This window comes from Dermacentor silvarum, chromosome 7, assembly GCF_013339745.2.
Source record: "Dermacentor silvarum isolate Dsil-2018 chromosome 7, BIME_Dsil_1.4, whole genome shotgun sequence".
In the NCBI taxonomy this organism is placed as follows: Eukaryota; Metazoa; Arthropoda; class Arachnida; order Ixodida; family Ixodidae; genus Dermacentor; species Dermacentor silvarum.
In genome coordinates this window covers 8,404,444-8,423,764 of record NC_051160.1, presented here as the reverse complement: position 1 = coordinate 8,423,764, position 19,321 = coordinate 8,404,444, and the positions used below count along the sequence as shown (strand labels likewise).

General features: G+C 47.8%; 1 protein-coding gene across 3 annotated transcripts in view; it reads left to right on the top strand.

Moving 5' to 3' along the window:
* LOC119457499 (L-asparaginase-like) overlaps positions 1-18,298 on the top strand; it is an 83,352-nt gene extending 65,054 nt beyond the window's left edge. For all 3 annotated transcript variants that reach the window (XM_037719086.2, XM_049670133.1, XM_049670134.1), the window contains exon 14: positions 13,480-18,298. In XM_037719086.2, coding sequence (XP_037575014.1) covers positions 13,480-13,653 — 174 coding nt within the window. In that variant the 3' untranslated portion in view covers positions 13,654-18,298. The remainder of the gene's footprint in view (positions 1-13,479) is intronic.
* Positions 18,299-19,321: the final 1,023 nt, after the last annotated feature.

The window sequence follows — 19,321 nt, the reverse complement described above, 5'->3', positions numbered from 1 at the left end:
CCTATTTATCAATCACACATAGTGAACCATGCAGGCCTAAAAATTATTTGAATTCGCATTTATTTCTTGACACTATATAAAATCTACATATGATACAGGGACAAAAAGCAGTGAGTGCCCAGAGGTCCCTGATCCCGCCCAGTAGCAGCAGCGTAGCGCACGTCAGAAAATGCACATTTGTTATAGACGACGTTGCTAATTAAACAAAGAATTGTACTCTAAGTCTGCATACAGCACACATGTATTGCTAGCTAAGGTAATATTATTCTCGAGGTTATACGCAACGAAGTACAATCAACGTAAATGACTCCCAATATTCGCAAGAAAAAAGGCAACAGATGTGTGTTACCTTGGAGAATTACAACCAAGTTTCCAGCGAAGCTGTTTCTTTCGAACAGTTTCTATAAAAGTTTTGGTTTCCTGAATTATATCGCATGGTTAAAAAAGTTGCCAAGAACTTCTTGTAAATTTTTAAAAAGCCAGTATTTCATTAACATACGTTACTTCGCCATAACGTTTACCATGGTGTACTCCCGCCCTGCTCATCCCCCCCCCCCCCCTCCTGCCTTCTCAAATTTCTCTAGATTTGATATCGGTTGAGTTAACAGTTCTCCCAGGGCAGTGGGATAAATTCTGCTTTGTTTGCAAAACACATTCATAAAGCTCCAGATCGCTTGCTTGCGTAATTACTGCAAATATCATAATTAGTCCCCTGTCTTTCAAGTTTACTTACATATTGCCCATGCCGCGTCCTTTATTTTTGCCAAATATAAATCAAGCGTCTTGTTTAGTTCACCGAGGACATCGCTGAAACTAACTAGAAGCGCCTCATGACGTATGAAAAATAGTGGGGGGGGGGGGGGAACGATGGCTCAGTAATTATGTGCAACGCTTATAAATAACTCGGTCAGGAACGCAGAAATTTTGTCGCACTTACTATGACCCGTCTACTTTCCATGCCATATAAATCTGTTGTAACCAACAGCTATGTCGGGACACGGGAAAGCATAGCTGAAGGTGGCCATATCACACACTCTAGCACTTGAACAGGCATTTACCATCGCACATAAAAGCGTATTCTTCCCCCTACATTCGCAAAATTTTACTTCAGTTGTAGTTGTAACTATGACAGCGCAGCCGTCTATTGTATTGGAAAAGGCGAATTTAACCCACTCACTTGGAACATTGTCTACACATTGTCTGCTTATCTACACTGTCTACACTGAACATTCTCTACATATCTACAGCGTGGTCCCTTGTTCTTTCTCTTGCCCCTGTCTGTTTACTCTAGTAATCATGTCTTAAAATGCTTGTTACCAACTAGCCCAACTTTCTGCCTTATCTACATATTGCCCATACCATGCCCTTAATTTTCCCAGATATAAACAAGATGCCTGGTTTAGCTCACCGAGGACACCAGAGAAAAACTACGAATCTCATATGATGCACGAAAACGCATGGGAAAACGAGGGCTTAGTAATTATTGGCAATACTTGTATTTAAGCAGGAAAGTAAAAGTTTCGCAACGCATTGCGCTTAAAATTCTCCCTATTCTCCCGGAATATCAAGTCCGCATCTCGTGTAGTTGTTTTAGGAGTCTGGGAAACATTTCGACTAGCGGCAGTATGACACCCTGGAACACTTCAATCAGTAACTTTCTACAAAGGCTGTAATGAACCTACACAGAATAAACATACATCGCTCGTCACTCAGACCATTTCTTCATACTTCGAATAAGTATAAACACCATGCCACACATAGTTTACCGAGGATACCAGGGGGAAACAACTAAATGCCATGTACAAAAATTTGGAGAAAGCGAGTATTCAGTAAGGTTCTTCGAGCACATAAGCAACCTACACAGTTCAAGTTTTCGGTACACGTCGCCAAAAAGTGGCTTTCATTTCTTTAAATTATAAAATATCTGTTGCTCTTGCTCCTGCCGGGAATCGAGTAATAATAGTGTAGCTCTTATTTAGAAACGGCCTGAACACAAAATCGAAAAAATCGGAAGTGACACATGCCTTTAGAAAAGCTTCAGTTTAGTGTTCTATTGGAATTGAAACGGCTCTGCACGTTCGACGGTCATTTTCACGAAAATATCTACGATAAGTCGTGATTACACAATGAAATTCGGCAGTTGGACTTCTAAGTGGTTTAACTAGATTTCTCATGGTGATTATATACTGAGACTGCAGCGCTATGTAGAATATCTCTGGACGGAGATTCCAACAGATAATCCAACGATTTCATGCCGTAAAAGGCACACCAATCGTTGGACATGGCTATTTATAATACTTTATTCGGACCTCTCTATTCCCTCGCCCGCAGGTTAAATATAGCAAGCCGATTGCGTTTTCAAGTACGCTTCATCATCATCATCAGCAGCAGCAGCAGCAGCAGCCTATATTTATGTCCACTGCAGGACGAAGGCCTCTCCCTGCAATCTCCAATTACTCCTGTCTTGTGCTAGCTGATTCCAACTTGCCCCTGCAAATTTCCTAACTTCATCGCCCCACCTAGTTTTCTGCTGTCCTCAACTACGCTTCCCTTCTCTTGGTATCCATTCTGTAACTCTAATGGTCCACCGGTTATCCATCCTACGCATTACATGACCTGCCCAGCTCCACTTTTTCCACTTAATCTCAACTAGAATATCGGCTATCCCCGTTTGTTTTCTGATCCACACCGCTCTCTTCCTGTCTCTTAACGTTAGACCTAACATTTTATTGCGATAGCAATTATATGGACACTTCAACCGGATTTCTGCCGTGGCCGTGAGGTTCCGTATAAAGTCCAAGGGTGACAAAATCATCACCACACGCCGTATGCATGAGTGAAAGCGCGCGGGGGACATGCGCTATCACGGAGAGCGAACGCACGGCGGAAAGCAAACGTGACCGTCGCGCGAAAGGCCGTGGGGGTATGGGAGGGAGGCGGGGCGACGCTGTTCTGCTTCACCAAATGCTTATCTTGCAACCGGGCGCAAGAGGAACTGGCCACTCAATCTCCCACGTGAAAGCAAGAAAGCAGGAAGGCAACGCGGGGAGGGAGAGAGGGAGTGGGGGGGGCAGCTTCTCTTCTGTCAACAACTTCTCTTCTGCACAACTCCTCTGCACTTTGCCCGGCGTTGGCGGTCGCCCGCACCGTCTCTTATCTCCACATGGCTCTGACCTTTGTATGCGCTGTGCATTCGCCGCTCAGTTTCTGTTGAAGCGATAGACCGCGCGAGCCTTCGCCCACTGCGGTGGCTGCGCTTGCTGCCAGCGTTTTGACAGTCGTTGTCTGCGGTCATTCAGTGTGATCTATTCATGTTTGCTGGTGCGTGCTGACACCATGATTGTTAATTTAGTTAGTAAGCAAATGTGTCAAAGTTTATGCAGCCGATAAAACTACTATCCCTACTCCGAATAGCTCTCTACTAATTTGCTATCGCAATCGATGCTTCGCCTTTCGGGCGAAACTGTGACATTTTTTTCGTTCCATCGCTCTTTGTGCGGTTCTTAACTTGTTCTCGAGCTTCTTTGTTAACCTCCTAAGGCTGTCCTAATACACTTAGGCTGTCCCCAAAAATTGGGCATGGTGCAAGTAGCACAAACGGCAATTTGAAACTGCGGGAGCTGTCCAGTGCCAGGCCTTCTCCGCAATGTGAGAGCATCTGTGGCGAATCCCACGCGTCACCCGCTACAGCGCCTTACGAGGATGCATTCAAGACAACCCTCGCTGCCCAAGCAGAGGATACGTAGTAAAGAAAAGCATTACTTACGTGGCCACTCTATCAATAAAATTTAGCTTCAGCTGCAGTTTTGTTGGACTTTCCGGCATGCAGCCAAAAGTGCCCGCTTTCAGAAGTGGGAGGGCAAATGGCATACTTTGACCCCCCCCCCCCCCCACTTTCGACAGTGCAAGTGCCCCCCCTGCCCCCCCGGTAGATACGCCTGTGTCCGCGCGTTCGTTGCGCTGACTGTGTCGACCCAAAATGCATTGCGCGAAGAAAGAAGATGCCCGCTTTGCTTCACCAATGGTCGCAGATAGCCGTTCAAAGCGGCGCGCAGGTTGGGAATCGTTCTGTACATGCTCTGAAGAGAGCAGCTGATTATGCACGCGTTGAAGTATAGAGGGGACGGCATTTCGGCTGGTGCAGCACAAACAGCGTAGCGTGACTGGCTGCAAGTGACACTTGCCCACGCACCGAAAACGGATAAACACACCTTGACTATAAACGTACCTTTTATAGTTAAGGCGTGTTTATAGGCCGACGTTCTCGCGCGCTGCCGGCTGCTCTCTTCGGAGCATGCGCAGAACGATCCCCAACTTGCGTGCCACTTTGAATGGCTCTCTGTGACTGTCGGCGAAGAGGCATGGAGAGCGCACGCCACCACGAACGCTATGCGGACCGCATGGTGAAACCAGGGTGGCCAACATGCTCCCGCGCACTAGCACTCTCCCTATCCACGATGGCGCGGAGTTTGAATTATCAGTGGCGGTGCGGATTTCAGTGTGAATTGGCGGAATGCGTTACATATTGCTTTTAATACATTGTTGGACGGACCGCGGCGGCTACTTCGAATTATCCAAAATTTCAAATTAACGAGTTGTGAATCAATGAGCTTTTACCATACCACACTATGTGGTTGGCTTGCTGGGAAAGTTATCACTCACGAAGCACGGTGTGAAAAGCTCAGCCAGGACGCTTTCTCTTGGTTTATTCTCTTGCTTGCATGCACAGTCAACTGTAAAATCTGTGGACCATGAGATGTGAGGAAAGGCTCAGTATTTCACCAGCCTGGCATTTGGATTTCTAGCCTGCGAACAACATAATGTCACTTACCAACGCAATGAAGAATGTGACGTTTTTATGCTTGTACAGAAACCTTGTTTACAAAGCAGGTGTCTGGGACAGAGCAAGCACCTTTGCGACTGACCAAAATGTGTCATCACAACTTGATCTAGAATAATTCATCATTAAAACTACCAAACAGAATGGATGGCAATCTTCACCTCATCTATATAAAGTCGCTTGGTCACATATTCAAGAGTGCGTAAGTTCCAGCGATGACCATTTTCCACTTTTGTTTTGTGAACAAGGTTCCCGTACGGCCACCAAAACTTTAACATTGTCGTTGTGTGGTCAGTGAAAAGATTTGTTGTTGTTGTACTATTACCAGGGGTGGACTCCCGTGCCAATTGCGCCATTTTGATACAAACACAAATTCCTGCCCCAAACCGCACCAGCACAGAAAATTGACTGAAATTGCGCCACGCTGCGCCATAACGACTTCGGCATGTGTGCTCTGGCAGTGGCCACAAACAGTGAGCAGATAGTTCTCCGAAAAAAGGAGTACAGCCGTTCACATTCCGCGCACCGTGCGATGGCGCCTCCCACATATTTTGTCATAATTTTTGCGCTTATAACACTTCAGAAGAGGTTTATTGGCGGTGTCCTTCAAGGACGCTACGAGTTCCAAGAACGGCAAGGCAGCATGGAGCACCATCTCCAAAGACACCCGCGACCAACAGCGCAAGCAGAGCGGGCCAAGTTTTGGCGATGCCGCTGGACGTAGGCGCGTCTTCTTCACAATTGCCCCCGCAGAAAAAGAGCCATCCTGGCGACCTAAGAAGTTGTTGGTAGAGGGTCATGGTAGGGCTTGAGACGCGCCATGTGGACGAGGTCACGTCCACGCCGGCGCATGTCGTCAGATGGAGAAAGTGGCTCGATGAGAAAATTCACCGGGGATGTTCGCTCCAAGACGCGGTAAGGCCCTTCGTACTTTGGAACGATATTTGAGGAAAGGCCTGGAGTTTGGCAAGGAACAGCCAGCCGTACAAGAGACCTTGGGGCATACGTGGGACTGGGCAGTGAGTCGGCGCGGCCTTCTTTCTGGCGCTGTTGTTCTTGTGATGTAAAGGTGCGTGCGAGCTGGCGGCATTCTTCGGCTTGTCGGGCAGCTTCATACACAGGTGGGCACTCGGAAGCGTCAGGACGGTGTGGAAGGAGAGTGTCGATGGTATGCAATGGCTCCCGTCCATATAGGAGGAAGAAAGGTGAAAATCCCGTAGTAGCTTGTATCGCGGTGTTGTATGCGAACGTTACAAAAGGAAGTAGGCGGTCCCAGTTCCCGTGATCAGATGCCACGTACATTGCGAGCATATCACCGAGAGTGCGGCTAAACCGTTCCGTGAGCCCGTTAGTTTGCGGATGGTAAGCTGTGCTCGTTCGATGAATAATGTGACATTCCGAAAGCAGAGCTTCGACGACCTCGGAGAGGAACACGCAATCTCTATCACTGAGGAGTTCTCGAGATGCGCCATGTCGAAGAATGAAGCGATGCAGGACGAAAGAGGCTATATCCCGCGCTGTAGCATTCGGTAGAGCAGCAGTTTCGGCGTAGTGTGTCAAATGGTCCACAGCAGCTATGATCCACCGATTGCAATCCGGTGTCATGGGAAGCGGGCCGTAGAGGTCAATGCTTATGCGATCGAAGCGTTTGGCAGGGCACGGAAGCGACTGCAAGGCACTAGACGCACCTAAAGGTGGTAATTTGCAACGTTGACAGTCAGGGCAGCACTGAACAAACTTTTGTACAAAAGTGTACATCCGCGCCAGTAGTAGCGATGGCTTATACGTTCGTAAGTCTTAATCCGGCGTGGCCACATTGTGGATCGTTGTGAAAAGAGGCGCAGATTTGGGATCTTAAGCTGCGGGGAATGACTAGTAGCCATCTACGACCTTCGGGAGCATAGTTGCATCGGTGGAGCAGCTGATCACAAATGGCGAAATGAACAGCTTGGCGTCGGATGAATCGGGATACAGGGGTGGTCGATGATCCAGAAAGATAGGCGAAAAGAGAAGCGATCCACGGGTCACGGCGTTGTTCGGTGCCAATTGAGTCAAGGTCAAGAGATGACAGGGGGTGAGCGCAAGTGGTTCCGCAGGCAGAGCCTGGAGGTAGAAGTGAATGGGACAGGGGCATCTGCGTCAGTGTGCTTGCGTCCGCAGTGGTAGAGGACGCAAATATCATACTCCAGGATTCGGAGTGCCCAGCGTGCTAAGCGGCCAGATGGATCTTTCAACATGGCGAGCAAACAAAGCACGTGGTGATCCGTTACTAGATCAAATGAGCGGCCATATAAGTATGGGCGGAACTTGCCAAGCGCCCATACTAGAGCCAAGCCCTCTTTTTCAGTTGCGCTGTGATTTGCCTCTGCTTTTGTCAGCGTACGACTCGCATAGGCAACCACGTATTCGGAGTAGCAGGCTTGCGTTGCGCGAGGACGGTGCCAAGACCGACCACGCTGGCTTCTGTATGTACCTCAGTTGCAGCTGTCGGGTCAAAATGGCGAAGAATAGGTGGAGAGGTAAGAAGACAACGCAGTGTAGCAAACGCGGCGTCGCAGGCAGGGAACCAGGAGGAGAGGTCAGTGCCACTGCGTAGGAGCTGGGTCAAGGGCGACATGATCGATGCGAAATTGCGAACAAAGCGGCGGAAATATGAAAACAGGTCCACAAAACTGCGTAGTTCTTTGACGTTAGTAGGCTTCAGGAACTGAGCGACTGCACGAAGTTTCGCAGGGTCTGGTAGAACGCCGTGCTTGGACACGGTGTGGCCTAAGATGGTCAGCTCCCGCGTGGCGAAGCGGCACTTCTTGAGGTTCAGTTGCAGGCCAGCATTGGTGAGACACGTCAAAACATGTCGGAGGCGAAGTGGGTGGGTCGGAAAGTCAGGCGAGAAAACCACGACATCGTCGAGGTAACAAAGACACATAGACCACTTGAGGCCACGCAGCGTATTGTCCATGAGTCGTTCAAACGTGGCATGCGCGTTGCAAAGTCCAAAGGGCACCACGTTGAACTCGTATAGGCCATCAGGTGTAATAAATGCCGTTTTCTGGCGATCGGCTTCAGCCATTGGAACCTGCCAGTAGCCAAAACACAAGTCTAGGGACGAAAAGAATTCCGTGTCCTGAAGGCTGTCAAGGGTGTCGTCGATGCGCGGCAAAGGATAGACGACCTTGCGCATGACCTTATTTAATCGACAGTAGTCAATGCAAAAGCGAATAGACCTGTCCTTCTTGCGAACGAGAGCAAAAGGAGATGCCCAGGGACTGTGGGATGGTTGGATAACGCCACGGCGTAGCATATCGTCGACTCTCGTCGGCGGAGATGCGGTACAGTCACTGACGCAACGGCTGGTGTAAGCCGGTATCAATGTAGTGCTGCACTTCCGATGCTCGACCCAATTGCGGCTGAGAAACATCGAAGGAATTTCTGAAGTGGTTTAGAAGCTGAAGAAGCTCGGAGTGTTCGGCAGGGGTTAGTGTAGTGGTGATGGAACTGGAAAACATGTCACTCGATGACTCTTCAAGCGTTGAAAGGGTGAGGAGTTTGTTCGAGTCAAGAGTGAAAGATTCGTCTGGCACGGTAACAAAGAATGAAGAGTCAAGCTGTTCCACGCGGCCGAGACATTCGCCGACAAGCAACATAACCAACGCAGAAAGTGGATTGTACACAAAAATATTGCTGATGCCGGCGGCAATGTCATGCATTGCAAAAGGCAGTGGAATGGCTTTGCGACTCATAAAGATGTCAGATGGTGTAAAGAAGACCGTAGCATCGGTGACGGCATCGCAGACGACTGGGACAAGGGCAAAAGAGTCAGGTGGAATGTCGGTGCCCTCATGCACGACCAGTTTATGCGGCTGATCAAGAACGTCATGGTATGGTGCGTCACACAGCGGCGAAAATTCAACTTCAGCTTGTGCGCAGTCGATGACAGCATTATGACGGCACAAGAAGTCCCACCCAAGGATGACGTCATGTGAGCAAGCAGGAAGAACAAGAAACTCGACAATGTACAAAACGCCTTGTAAAAGCACACGGGCAGTACAGGCCGCAAGAGGTGTCACGTGCTGCGCGCTTGCCGTGTGAAACGACAGTGCAGACAGCGGCGTGGTCACCTTGCGCAGCGAACGGCAGAGTTTGGCGGCTATAACAGAAACAGCGGTGCCGGTGTCCACAAGCGCAAAAGTAGAAATACCTTCTATAGATATTGCGACCATGTTAGCAGGAGAAGAGCGAGGACTTGGGCAGTTCGAAGATGGCACAGTTCTTGCCTTGCGAACTGCGGCGCCTAGTTTTCCTGGTCGGAGGGTGTGGGTCAGCGACGCATTGGGGAGAGCGATCGTCGACGAGGAGATGGGGATTGGCGCGACGGAAATTCAGGGAGGTTAGAAGAAACGTACTGCTGGGAGGGACCCGGGGCTGATTGGCGCATGGGCTGACTGCCATACTGGAACGGCCGGGCAGCGTCGTCGTGAGTTGGAAGGCGACGGCGGCAATAGCGAGCGACGTGTCCTGGCGTGCAGCAGGCGTAACAAATGGGACGATTGTCAGGCGTCCGCCATGGATTGCTGACTCTCGGCCCGGCCCAAGAAGCAGTAGGAGCGGCGGGTGGTGCAAACTGTTGCGGGATCGATAAAGGTGTCTGGGGAGGCCTACGCACTACCTGCACATAGGTAGGAGGCACGGCAACAGGCTGCACTGCCTCCACATACGTAAGAGGCGCGCCAACAAGCTGCGCTTCCTCCGCATACGTAAGAGGCGCGGCGACAGGCTGCAATGTCTGCGTATAGGGAAGAGGCGCGGCCACAGGTGGCTGGTGGTGAGCGATGGAAACAGCTTGAGCAATCTCTTCGGGAATGACAGTGCGTAGCATTGAAGGCAGACGACAAGATGGCTCCTGAGTGAAGGGTACTAAGGAAAGTTGATGGGCAACCTCCTCGCACATGAAGTCTTGAATCTGCTGAGGCAATGGAGAGTGGTCGGAAACGGCAACCAGACTCGCTAGCGAGTCAGCGGTCGACGGAGGCTGCCGAGTCAGGGTCCGTTGCTTCTTCAACTCTTCATAGCTCTGGCATAACGTGACTACTTCAGAAACGGTACGCGGATTCCTGGCCAAAAGCATCTGGAATGCGGCGTCATCGATGCCTTTGAGGATGTGCTGAGCTTTATCAGCTTCGGGCATGGCGGCGTTGACACGTTTACAAAGGTTGATGACTTCTTCAATGTAGCTAGTGAAATTTTCACCAGTCTGCTGTGCACGGGCTCGCAAGCGCTGTTCAGCGCGTAGTTTGCGGACAACAGGTCGACCAAACACTTGAGTGAAAGACGTCTTGAAAGATGACCATGTCGGGATGTCGACTTTGTGGTTATAGAACCAGAGTAAGATAAAATATGACGTTGGTCAACTTTGCGACGTCGTCCCACTTGTTATGCGCACTCACCCGTTCATACAACGTAAAACAGTCCTCCACGTCCGTTTCATCTGTACTGCTGAAGACCTTCGGATCACGTTGCCGAGGAACCCCGGTGCAGATGACAGGCTGGGGCACAGGCGCCGGAGGGTCTGGGTTGTCGGTCATGATGGGCGGAAGCGTTTGGGTTCGAAGCTCCAGGGTGCGAGCGGCGGGGGAAATCCAGCACCTCCACCAATTGAGAAGGGGTTTATTGGCAGTATCCTTCAAGGACGCTAAGAGTTCAAGAACGGCGAGGCAGCGTGGAGCAGTGTCTCCAAAGACACCAGCGACCAACAGCGTGAGCAGAGCGGGCCGAGCATTGGCGATGCCGCTGGACGGAAGCGGGTCTTCTTCTTCACACACTGGACTTTTCAGCACTTCCGGCAAGTGGCGGAGTGCACACGGCCACTCCCGGCTGTTGTCGCTGCTGTCGGAACGACCAGGGCAGCTGTATTTAGAGTGTAATAGAATACAGTTGAGTGGGCCTAGCAGCGCGGCGCTCCCTAGCTGAAAAACCAAGTGCGAACAACAAGTAGGCTGAGGGCGCTGTGAACTAGATATTAAAGAGGTGTGCACTGCAGCGGTTTCAGCAGGCGGGCATCTCTGTCCCTAGGGCTGGTATAATGCAAAACTATTCCAATCTGTTTTTTGCCCATGTGCGTGAGGCCTGAGCCATTTCGACCTATCATGAAGGGCTAATGGCGGATTTGGAATAACATGGCGTAGTTTTGCCCGAAAGGCAAAGCATCGGTTGCGATAGCAAATTAGTCGACAGCTATACAAAGTAAGGATAGTAGTTTTATCGGCCATATAAACTTGCAGACAGTGGCTTACTAAATTAAAAAGCATGGTGTCACACGCGCACAAGCAAACGCGAACATATCTCACTCGATGACTGCAGAAACTCACTGTAAAAACGCTGCAGCGAGGAAACGCGGTAGCAGCAGCGAGCGAATTGACTTTCGTGCTGCTTGTCGCTTCAACGCTAACTAAGCGGCGAAAACACAGTTCGCACGAAGCTATGAGCACTCGCACTCTGTCCCCATCGCAGACCGCTTTCAAGATAGTGCTCGCACTTCCGCGCCATACGCAGCAGCCACCGGAGAATGCCCCCCCACCCCCTCCCTCCCTCCCTTAATTCCCCACATGGTGCCTTGCGCGAGACTGAAGACTGTGCGCTTCCTTCCCGTTTTCCTCCCTTGTGCGCACGAGAGTGAGCCGCTATCGTCGGCTCGCCTTCGCACGATTTCACTCGTACATACAGCATACAGCATGCGGCGACTATGTCATCCCCCCTGGGCTTTATACGGAACATTACGGCAATGACAATGACGACGGCAGAGATGCGCCTAAAGTGTCCATATGATTGCTATCGCAATAAAGACAGATTGGGATAGTTTTATATCATACCAGCCGGCTCTCTGGGTCTGTGGTGACATATATGGTGACCCAGAAATTGTTACCATGTCAATTGGGCCGTATAATTTTAGAACATTTCCTGCTAGTATCATCCTGAGTGTCGGCGACGGAATATATAGTTGTATTGTAGTGCCACCGATGCTTTCGACTTTACAGGAAAGCATGCGCCGTGCCGCCACTCGACTCACTCTTCCATATTCTAGTCCGCTAGAGCTGCAAAGGGCGCTTCTACTACGTGCTTCGTGTTGGTTTATTCTGTGTTTTGTTGTGGTTTCAAAGTGTGCTGCCATATTCCATTATTCCATCAAAATTCAAATTGGCCTGCGCCAAACTGCTTAAAAATGAAATTTTATCTGCCCCAAAATGAAATTGTCTGCTCCAAGCTGCTCCAAAATGCAATTTTGTCGGCTCCAAACTGCTCCAAAATAACTTTGGGCAGACCCACCCCTGTATTACTTTACCTGGCTAGACGATTCTCCATCAAACCCTTGACTACAACAACATACAGTTAAACCTTGATATTCATCATATCGAAATTTCGTTGTATTGAAATTCGACCTTTTATATATATAAGTACAGTTGCCGATAGATTTTTCTTGCACGGAAGGGGTCGCAATATTTTCTGAATTTTCGTGCGATCATAAAAAACGTGAATGACAAAAAATTTATTTTGTTGACTTTGAGAGTCGGCGACGAAAGATACGGTTTCATGCCGTGTCAAGGATATCCTCTCATCGGCAGTACAAAGCGACGCCAGCCACTCTTTCGCGTCCACTCCTCCCCCGCGGCTAAAGGGTTGCCCACAGCTGGACAATGCTGTCATGAAAAGCACCGGAACGTGGAGCAAATGCTTCGTCTACTTATCATTTGAACGTGTGTCTGAAACTTGATGCTATGCAACCTCCAGTACTAAACGCGCAGGAGGACAGCGCACATGATGCCATGCCATTTAGGCATGCCCACTCTTTGCACATGCCGCAGATTACCTCTAAAACAGATCACACAGGCTGCGTATACGCTCAGCCACACCGACAGCCATGGGCAGCCATGGCCACGCTAAAGAAGGATATGCATGCCAACCTGCCCCCCTTTGCGCACGCTCGAGCTCACTCTCCCCCACCCTTTCCCCTTGCTCGTGCGGGGAGATGGCACTAATCAAGCCACCATCCTTCTTGGATCACCCTCGCAGGCTTTCACTGGCAGGCTTTCACAGTGCGGGGGGCTTGATAGGATCTTATCGCGACTATACGGAACATGACGGTGCTCTGCTTCAGCGATCGCGCTTAGTCATGCGGCGCACGTTTTGAGAGGCCTAGCTGTTCTCAAGCAGCCGCTTGTAATTCAACCACTTGGTCGTCTGGGTTCAAGGAACTTACCATTGTCTCGTTATTCATTTGCTGCGACAGTGAAAGTTCGTTACATTGAAATCATGTATAAACACTTCGTTATATTGAGCTTCTAAATATACGGTGTTCTATGGAAAAGAAATGATGAAAGGTTAAATAATTGGCTATATAGAGAATATATCGAAGTTTGTTATATCGAGGTTTAACTGTATTTGTAGTATGGTTTTACTGGCTGTGGTTTTTGCAGATCCTGCAGTCTTGCTTAACAAGCCGAAGGGCTTTCACGTTTCGCTCATTGAGCAACAAAAGTTTGCAGGCACAGCTATTAAATGACTGCTCACTTTTATTCTGTCTGCCGCGTAATGCACGACATCCAATTTTCTTTACAATGTCTTCTTTTTTTTCTTTTTTTCTGAAGGCTTGTGAAGCTGGACAGGAAGCAGTTGTCAGGTTCTTGCTGGAAAACAAGATTCGCCCCGAGACAAAGGACGTCTACAGCCACACTCCCGAAGAAGTCGCTCGAGTTCTCGGCCACGTGAAGCTGGTTCAGCTCTTTGAGAGCGTCAGACCGACGACAAACGGGACCCACTAGATCGATTTCCCTTGTTACAGCCAATCCCTGCTGACACTTCACCAACGACCATCTGTTGTACAATCCTGGCGCTTTGGTAGCGCTTACTTCAGTATACAGTGTAAAAGATTTTATTTTAGGCTAGCTTCCAGCGCTTACATCCAGGTGACGCATGAGGCAATTTCATCTTAAGCTGTGATTTGGTAGCCTCTCTCATGTGACCAGTGCAAATTTTTGCGCTCTTGGAGATGCGCTTGCACTTTATACAAAGTATTTTATGACACTATATGGTACTTTGCAGTTATGCCAAGGCTTCCAGTACTAGAGTGAATTTATGGCTTTATAAGTGTTAATATAATAATAAGTGTTAACGCTGTTAATATTGTTAAGGTTTTATGACTGTACATGAAATGTTGGAGGAACCGTTCTGTACTCGGACTCGCCTGATTCAGTGGCAATGTGTTGAAGATGTAAAAGTGATGTGGAAATGACAGCTGGCATGCTGCCAGGGTGCTTTGATGCACGACAGTGTGTGACTGAGTGCTGCCTCGGTGAGTGTGTGATATATACTGTAGCAGTATACAAGTATTAAGCACGCATTACATCCCTGTACAGATTATTCAATACAGCCTCTAGCACTGATCATGCACCTAAAAATGAAGCTTCAGTGTGATCTCAATGCCTCGCTTTGCCAAAAATATGTTTTTCTTGTGGAAGAGATGATATTCCCATTGTCAGAGGCGTAACGGGTCCCTCGCGAAACGTGGGCTGCCTCTGATATGGTGAACGTTGAGTGTCCTTTAAAGGGCGGTTGTTGTTGAAGTACCAACCTGAGAAGCTCTTCTCTTCAATTATTGCAGCCACGGGCGAATGTGGCATTAACAAACATCAAACCACTACTGAAGGTTTACTTGGAAGATGAACTGGGCTAGTGGGGTACAGCAGCAAAGAATAAACATACACTAGCAGCGAAACATTATGAAAGCACCAATGTAAATGCAGTTTGTTCTGATGGGCGACGCATTGTGTAATGAACACGCTACATGTGTATTGCCAGACGTTATTACCTTCTGGAAGCGTGTCAGTGAGGCATTCATTTTTCTGAATGACGAGAGATTCTTGCAAAGAGGAAAAGGGGTGAGGCAACTGTCTCATTTATGGTGGAAAGAATTTGATTACATCACCGATTGTAATAAGTACCGATTTTGCAATTTAACAATGGTGCTTTGACATGTTTGTTTGTTCTACAATTTGTTGTACCTAAGTGATAAGTAGTCCATGTACTATTGGCCACGAGATCGAGCAGAGTTGCCGCCTGGCAGGCAGTGGCTGAACCACGGATAGTGTGGATTGTGCTGCACTCCATTAGGGTGCAGCACCCTACGTGTTTACATGTGCACGTACGGCATGCGTATATTTAAGACCGTTCCTTCCATGGTTGTAGCATGGCCGTAAAAGCTGGTCTTCATTTTTGATGATGTACAGAAGCATTTAGCCTTGTGCTGTCTGTCTTCATTGCGCTGTAGTATAAGATTAGCGACTGCCCATGTCAAGTGCGCAATGTGTAACCATCGCACCCTCCTTTCACAACAATCATACCAATTCGATTGTTGCTTTGTGTTTTGAGTAAACCACAGAAAGCATTTCCCTCGTTTTAAAGAAATCAAGTGGTTGCAGCGATGCGTCACGATGTGTTGATTGCTGTGGAATCTTTGTGACATGAACTAGGTAACATGAATATCACTCAGCAGTAGAAAAACACACACACACACACACACACATATATATATATATATATTTACATTTAGTTAGCAAGCACTCATTATCACATCATACAGTTTATATTACAATAACTGCATTATGACAATTGGAATAATTGCTTAACTCTCTCTTAGTGGTTACTTAAAGGCATCCACCCAACCGTAGCAATTGCTACAAAAGAAACCCATACGGGTTCCTTGAACGAAAAGCCTTGCAGTTGAAGAAAAATTTGTCCTTACGTGGCAGCCCGAGGTGTTCTTTTAATGTGTGGTTCTGATGCCATGATTTTGCCTTGCAAGTAAATCATGGGCTTTCGTGTTTTGATTGGCTGCTACAAAAGGAAAGCTAAAATATGCTATTATTCATGTGCGAGAGCAGGCTCTAGACGCCGAGTTGAAAGGCGGTTAATATTATTCCTTTTATTTCTTCAGTGTGATGGTGTTAGCTGGACGGAAAACAGTGGCCATTATTATCTGAAATAAAACAACATAATGATTTTGGCCTCTCAAATAATTAACTTTGCGCATAACTATGCAAGGACAGCTTTGTTCTTAAATTATGTGTTTTTAGTGTTATGCACTAAACATATTCTTGTCTGAAGCAACCTGGCGTCACTGCTAATGTGCTCTCACTCACCGTGGGCCAGCCCGTTTAATTGAACTCATTAACTGTCTGTGTTTTGCAGCAAATTAAAAAAGAAACAGAGATGTATGCCTAAAATTGGTGATGTCAAGTGTGCATTGTCTTTGCTACTTTAACTTTTGTACAGGGATGCCGACTTCTTTATGACCAGTGCAAGATTAACAGAGAATGCGGTTATAAGTTGCACAGCAATTTTAGCAAAGCAGGCAGAACGCCAGTGAACCATGCACAAAGGAAGCGTGCTGAAATGCACAGGCTGCTTGGCTGAGTGCCCAGTCCTCCGTTTTTCAAGTAAATGGAAACTTTCGGCACATTTCGTGCAAAAATATGGCATTGGAGGGCAACCTATAATCAGTTCATTGCAGTTAGCCTGTTTCATTATTATAAAATCGGGCCAAATCGTTCACAGCAAAGCACTGCCGTGTACATTCCAATGCGTTCCACCTATCTACACTATCACAGTGACGGTGCCGCCACCTGTAGCTCGATCTCGTGAGAAATATATGCCAATTTCTTAATAGCCGTTCGCTTATGAGTTGGCTGTTATGTCTCTGTGCGCCTGTGTTTCTTTTATCTTGGTGTTTCGTTTAGTACTACTTTGCCTCGTTAATAATGAATTCAAGCTGATCAACACAAGTTGCACTGAAGATGAGAAACTCGTGTTTCAAAGGTATTTCAGCTGTGCCAAAAAATTATCTTCCTTGAGAAGAAAGTAACCAGCTTGCCACGATGTACTTTGGCAAAGGCCAGCTGCATCATGAAAGAGCCAGAGGCTGCACAACTACCGAGCCACAATGGCCCAAATATGAAAAAATAATTTGAAATCTGTGATGTCACGCCGACCTACTGCACCAGGGTTATGGTAAGAACTACCAATTTTGACCTTCATTTTCTTATTATCGACTTGTGAAAGAATGAAAATAAGAGTTTTAAAAGAAATCTTTTCAAACTGATTCAGTGTTTCGCTTTAGTGCCTGTGCCATTGGTTGGTTGTACTATATTTTTTCTTACTTGGCCACCGGTTTTGTTGCGAATTTGCACCTTAAGATTACAGCCTAAATGGTGTGCAGTCAGTGCAGATTTCTATTCATGTTTTACGCTTAATAGACAGTTTTAGCAGAGCATCGCTTACGCTCCGCTCTGCTCAGATTTCACGCTCCGAGATACTCCAGGGAACTGCGTAGATTTCGAGTTTGATAAGCACGTCTTGCCGAGACGCGAGCGACGCGCTATCAACTCGGCTGCAAAACGACAAATAGCCCGAGTAGGCACGCTCTCACGCTCCGCTCAGTCGGCTTTGTAGCGGAGCGAGGGATGCGGTCTTCGTTCCGCTGCCGGTATGAGCGTTGTGCGGAAGCGCACTAGCGTACCTGCTAAGCGGTTGTGTGGCATTTGCTAGCATATGCCGGTCTGAGCGGAGCAGACAGCAAGCGCTCAGCTAAAACACTCTATTGTTGCATAGTTACATCTCCAGAGTTCTGCAAAGCAAGCACTAGTCTCATCTACAGAGCTCTGGAGATGGGAGGCCTTCGAGTGAGCTTTGATCAGGCGATTTTTGGGCTGTCATCTTCCAACAAGGTGTGCCTCACGTTGTCATTCCTCAATGTTGGGTACCCGCCTGCCTTGAGGCATTGTCATACCGGGGTCAGACGGCCAAATTTAGTGACACTCTGAGCGAGCGTCATTTTGCACGCCGTGCTGCTAGACAAGAAAGGAAAGTGTCATTTGAAATTGATGGCGGTGCCAATTGGTAAATGAGCCAGCCCATTACATACTTACTTTAGCCACTATTTCCAAAATAGCATTGACACAATCAGTTGTGACGATTGAAGACAACATAGCATCCAATACACAAGCATCGGCACCTAAAAAACAACACTGATTTCGTTGGCAGAGAAAAAGTAGCTAATTTCGTAAGCAAGATGCTTATAAAATTTTAAATTAAAAATTTTTATAATTAGCGCCGAATATTATTTGAGTTTGAAGCACTGCCACTGAGGCTATGCACTTTGATGCAGCAATGCGAGTTAAACCATCTAGGCAAGTGCGATGTCGCCAAACCTCTCCGTGTAAGAGACGAACGGCAAAGTGCACTCGCCCACAGTGACACTGAATGGGCCCGTCTGACACACTATTACTAAATTTTCAGCATTCAGAAATACAGCAGACTCTTGCAGTTCCAACTCCCAAGTGCAAATTATTGTTTTGGACTGTCAGAAGTTTGAATTATCTGATGTTCAATAAAATATGTTTGAGAACAAGACTGTGAGTTGTAGATTTCTGCACTTGGTCAAGTTTGAGCAGATGTGCTAGAAGACTGACTTGGTTGTTATGAACAAATGACACAATGAAGCTGCCTTGTAGTAATGCATGTCAAGGTGCATGGCAGTGTGAATATGAAATATTCATGGCTTATGTTTCATGAGCCAGTCTTAGCTATATTACTCAGCACTTCTAAGGCCAAAAGGTAAGCCTTCTTTGAATTGAGCTGCTTCAAAAAAATAATTGAAAGCATTGCATGCCAACAAAGCAGCGTTGGGATTCATTTGAAAACAACATTAAGCCAGAGTTAAGTGGATGTTTTCAGCTTGGACGAAGAGAGGCCCTCAGTCTTGTGGTATTTTTTGTGCTTTGGGCCTGTTGGTATCATTCGGGTCCAAGGCACAACCTCCCACTGCCTGGGTGCTGCTTTTATGTTGAGGTAAGGCCATTATACAGGGACGCGTGCTCATTATACATAGGGGGCATTTGTTGGAGCCTGGATTGTGGGGATACGCATTCAGTCTGTAGTTGTCTCCATGCCACTGCTTTTTCTCGAGTCTGGTGCGGCGATGCTACGGTAGGTTGGACGATTGAGCCGGTGGTGTGGCCACTGGCTGGAAAGGCGCTCGGATTGCATAAGCTCAGGCTACAGCGTGTGCACGATTTCCGTGGAGGGACTCGTGGCCTGGTGTCCATACGATGACAACGTTGGGTACTTGGTCATTGCTTGTGAGGATGCAGTATGCGATAGAGGATGTCCTGCCTCTGCTGTCTCTGCAGCAGGCTGCTTGTAAGTCGGTAAAGATGTATGTGTATTGGGCTGGAGACAAGGGCCGTCTCCTTCGCTACCAGTACACTGGCCGTCATTGCCGGCTTGTGTGGTCATTCACTGTGTGGTATCTTGTATCGTTCCTGGAGATGTTCTGCTCTTGCCTTCAGGCAGCCTGCGTGGTGCTCTGGGTGCATGTTTCGTGGAATCTTTTGTGTTTGATCTTTCATCGAAAGTCATAATGGCCATTTGTCG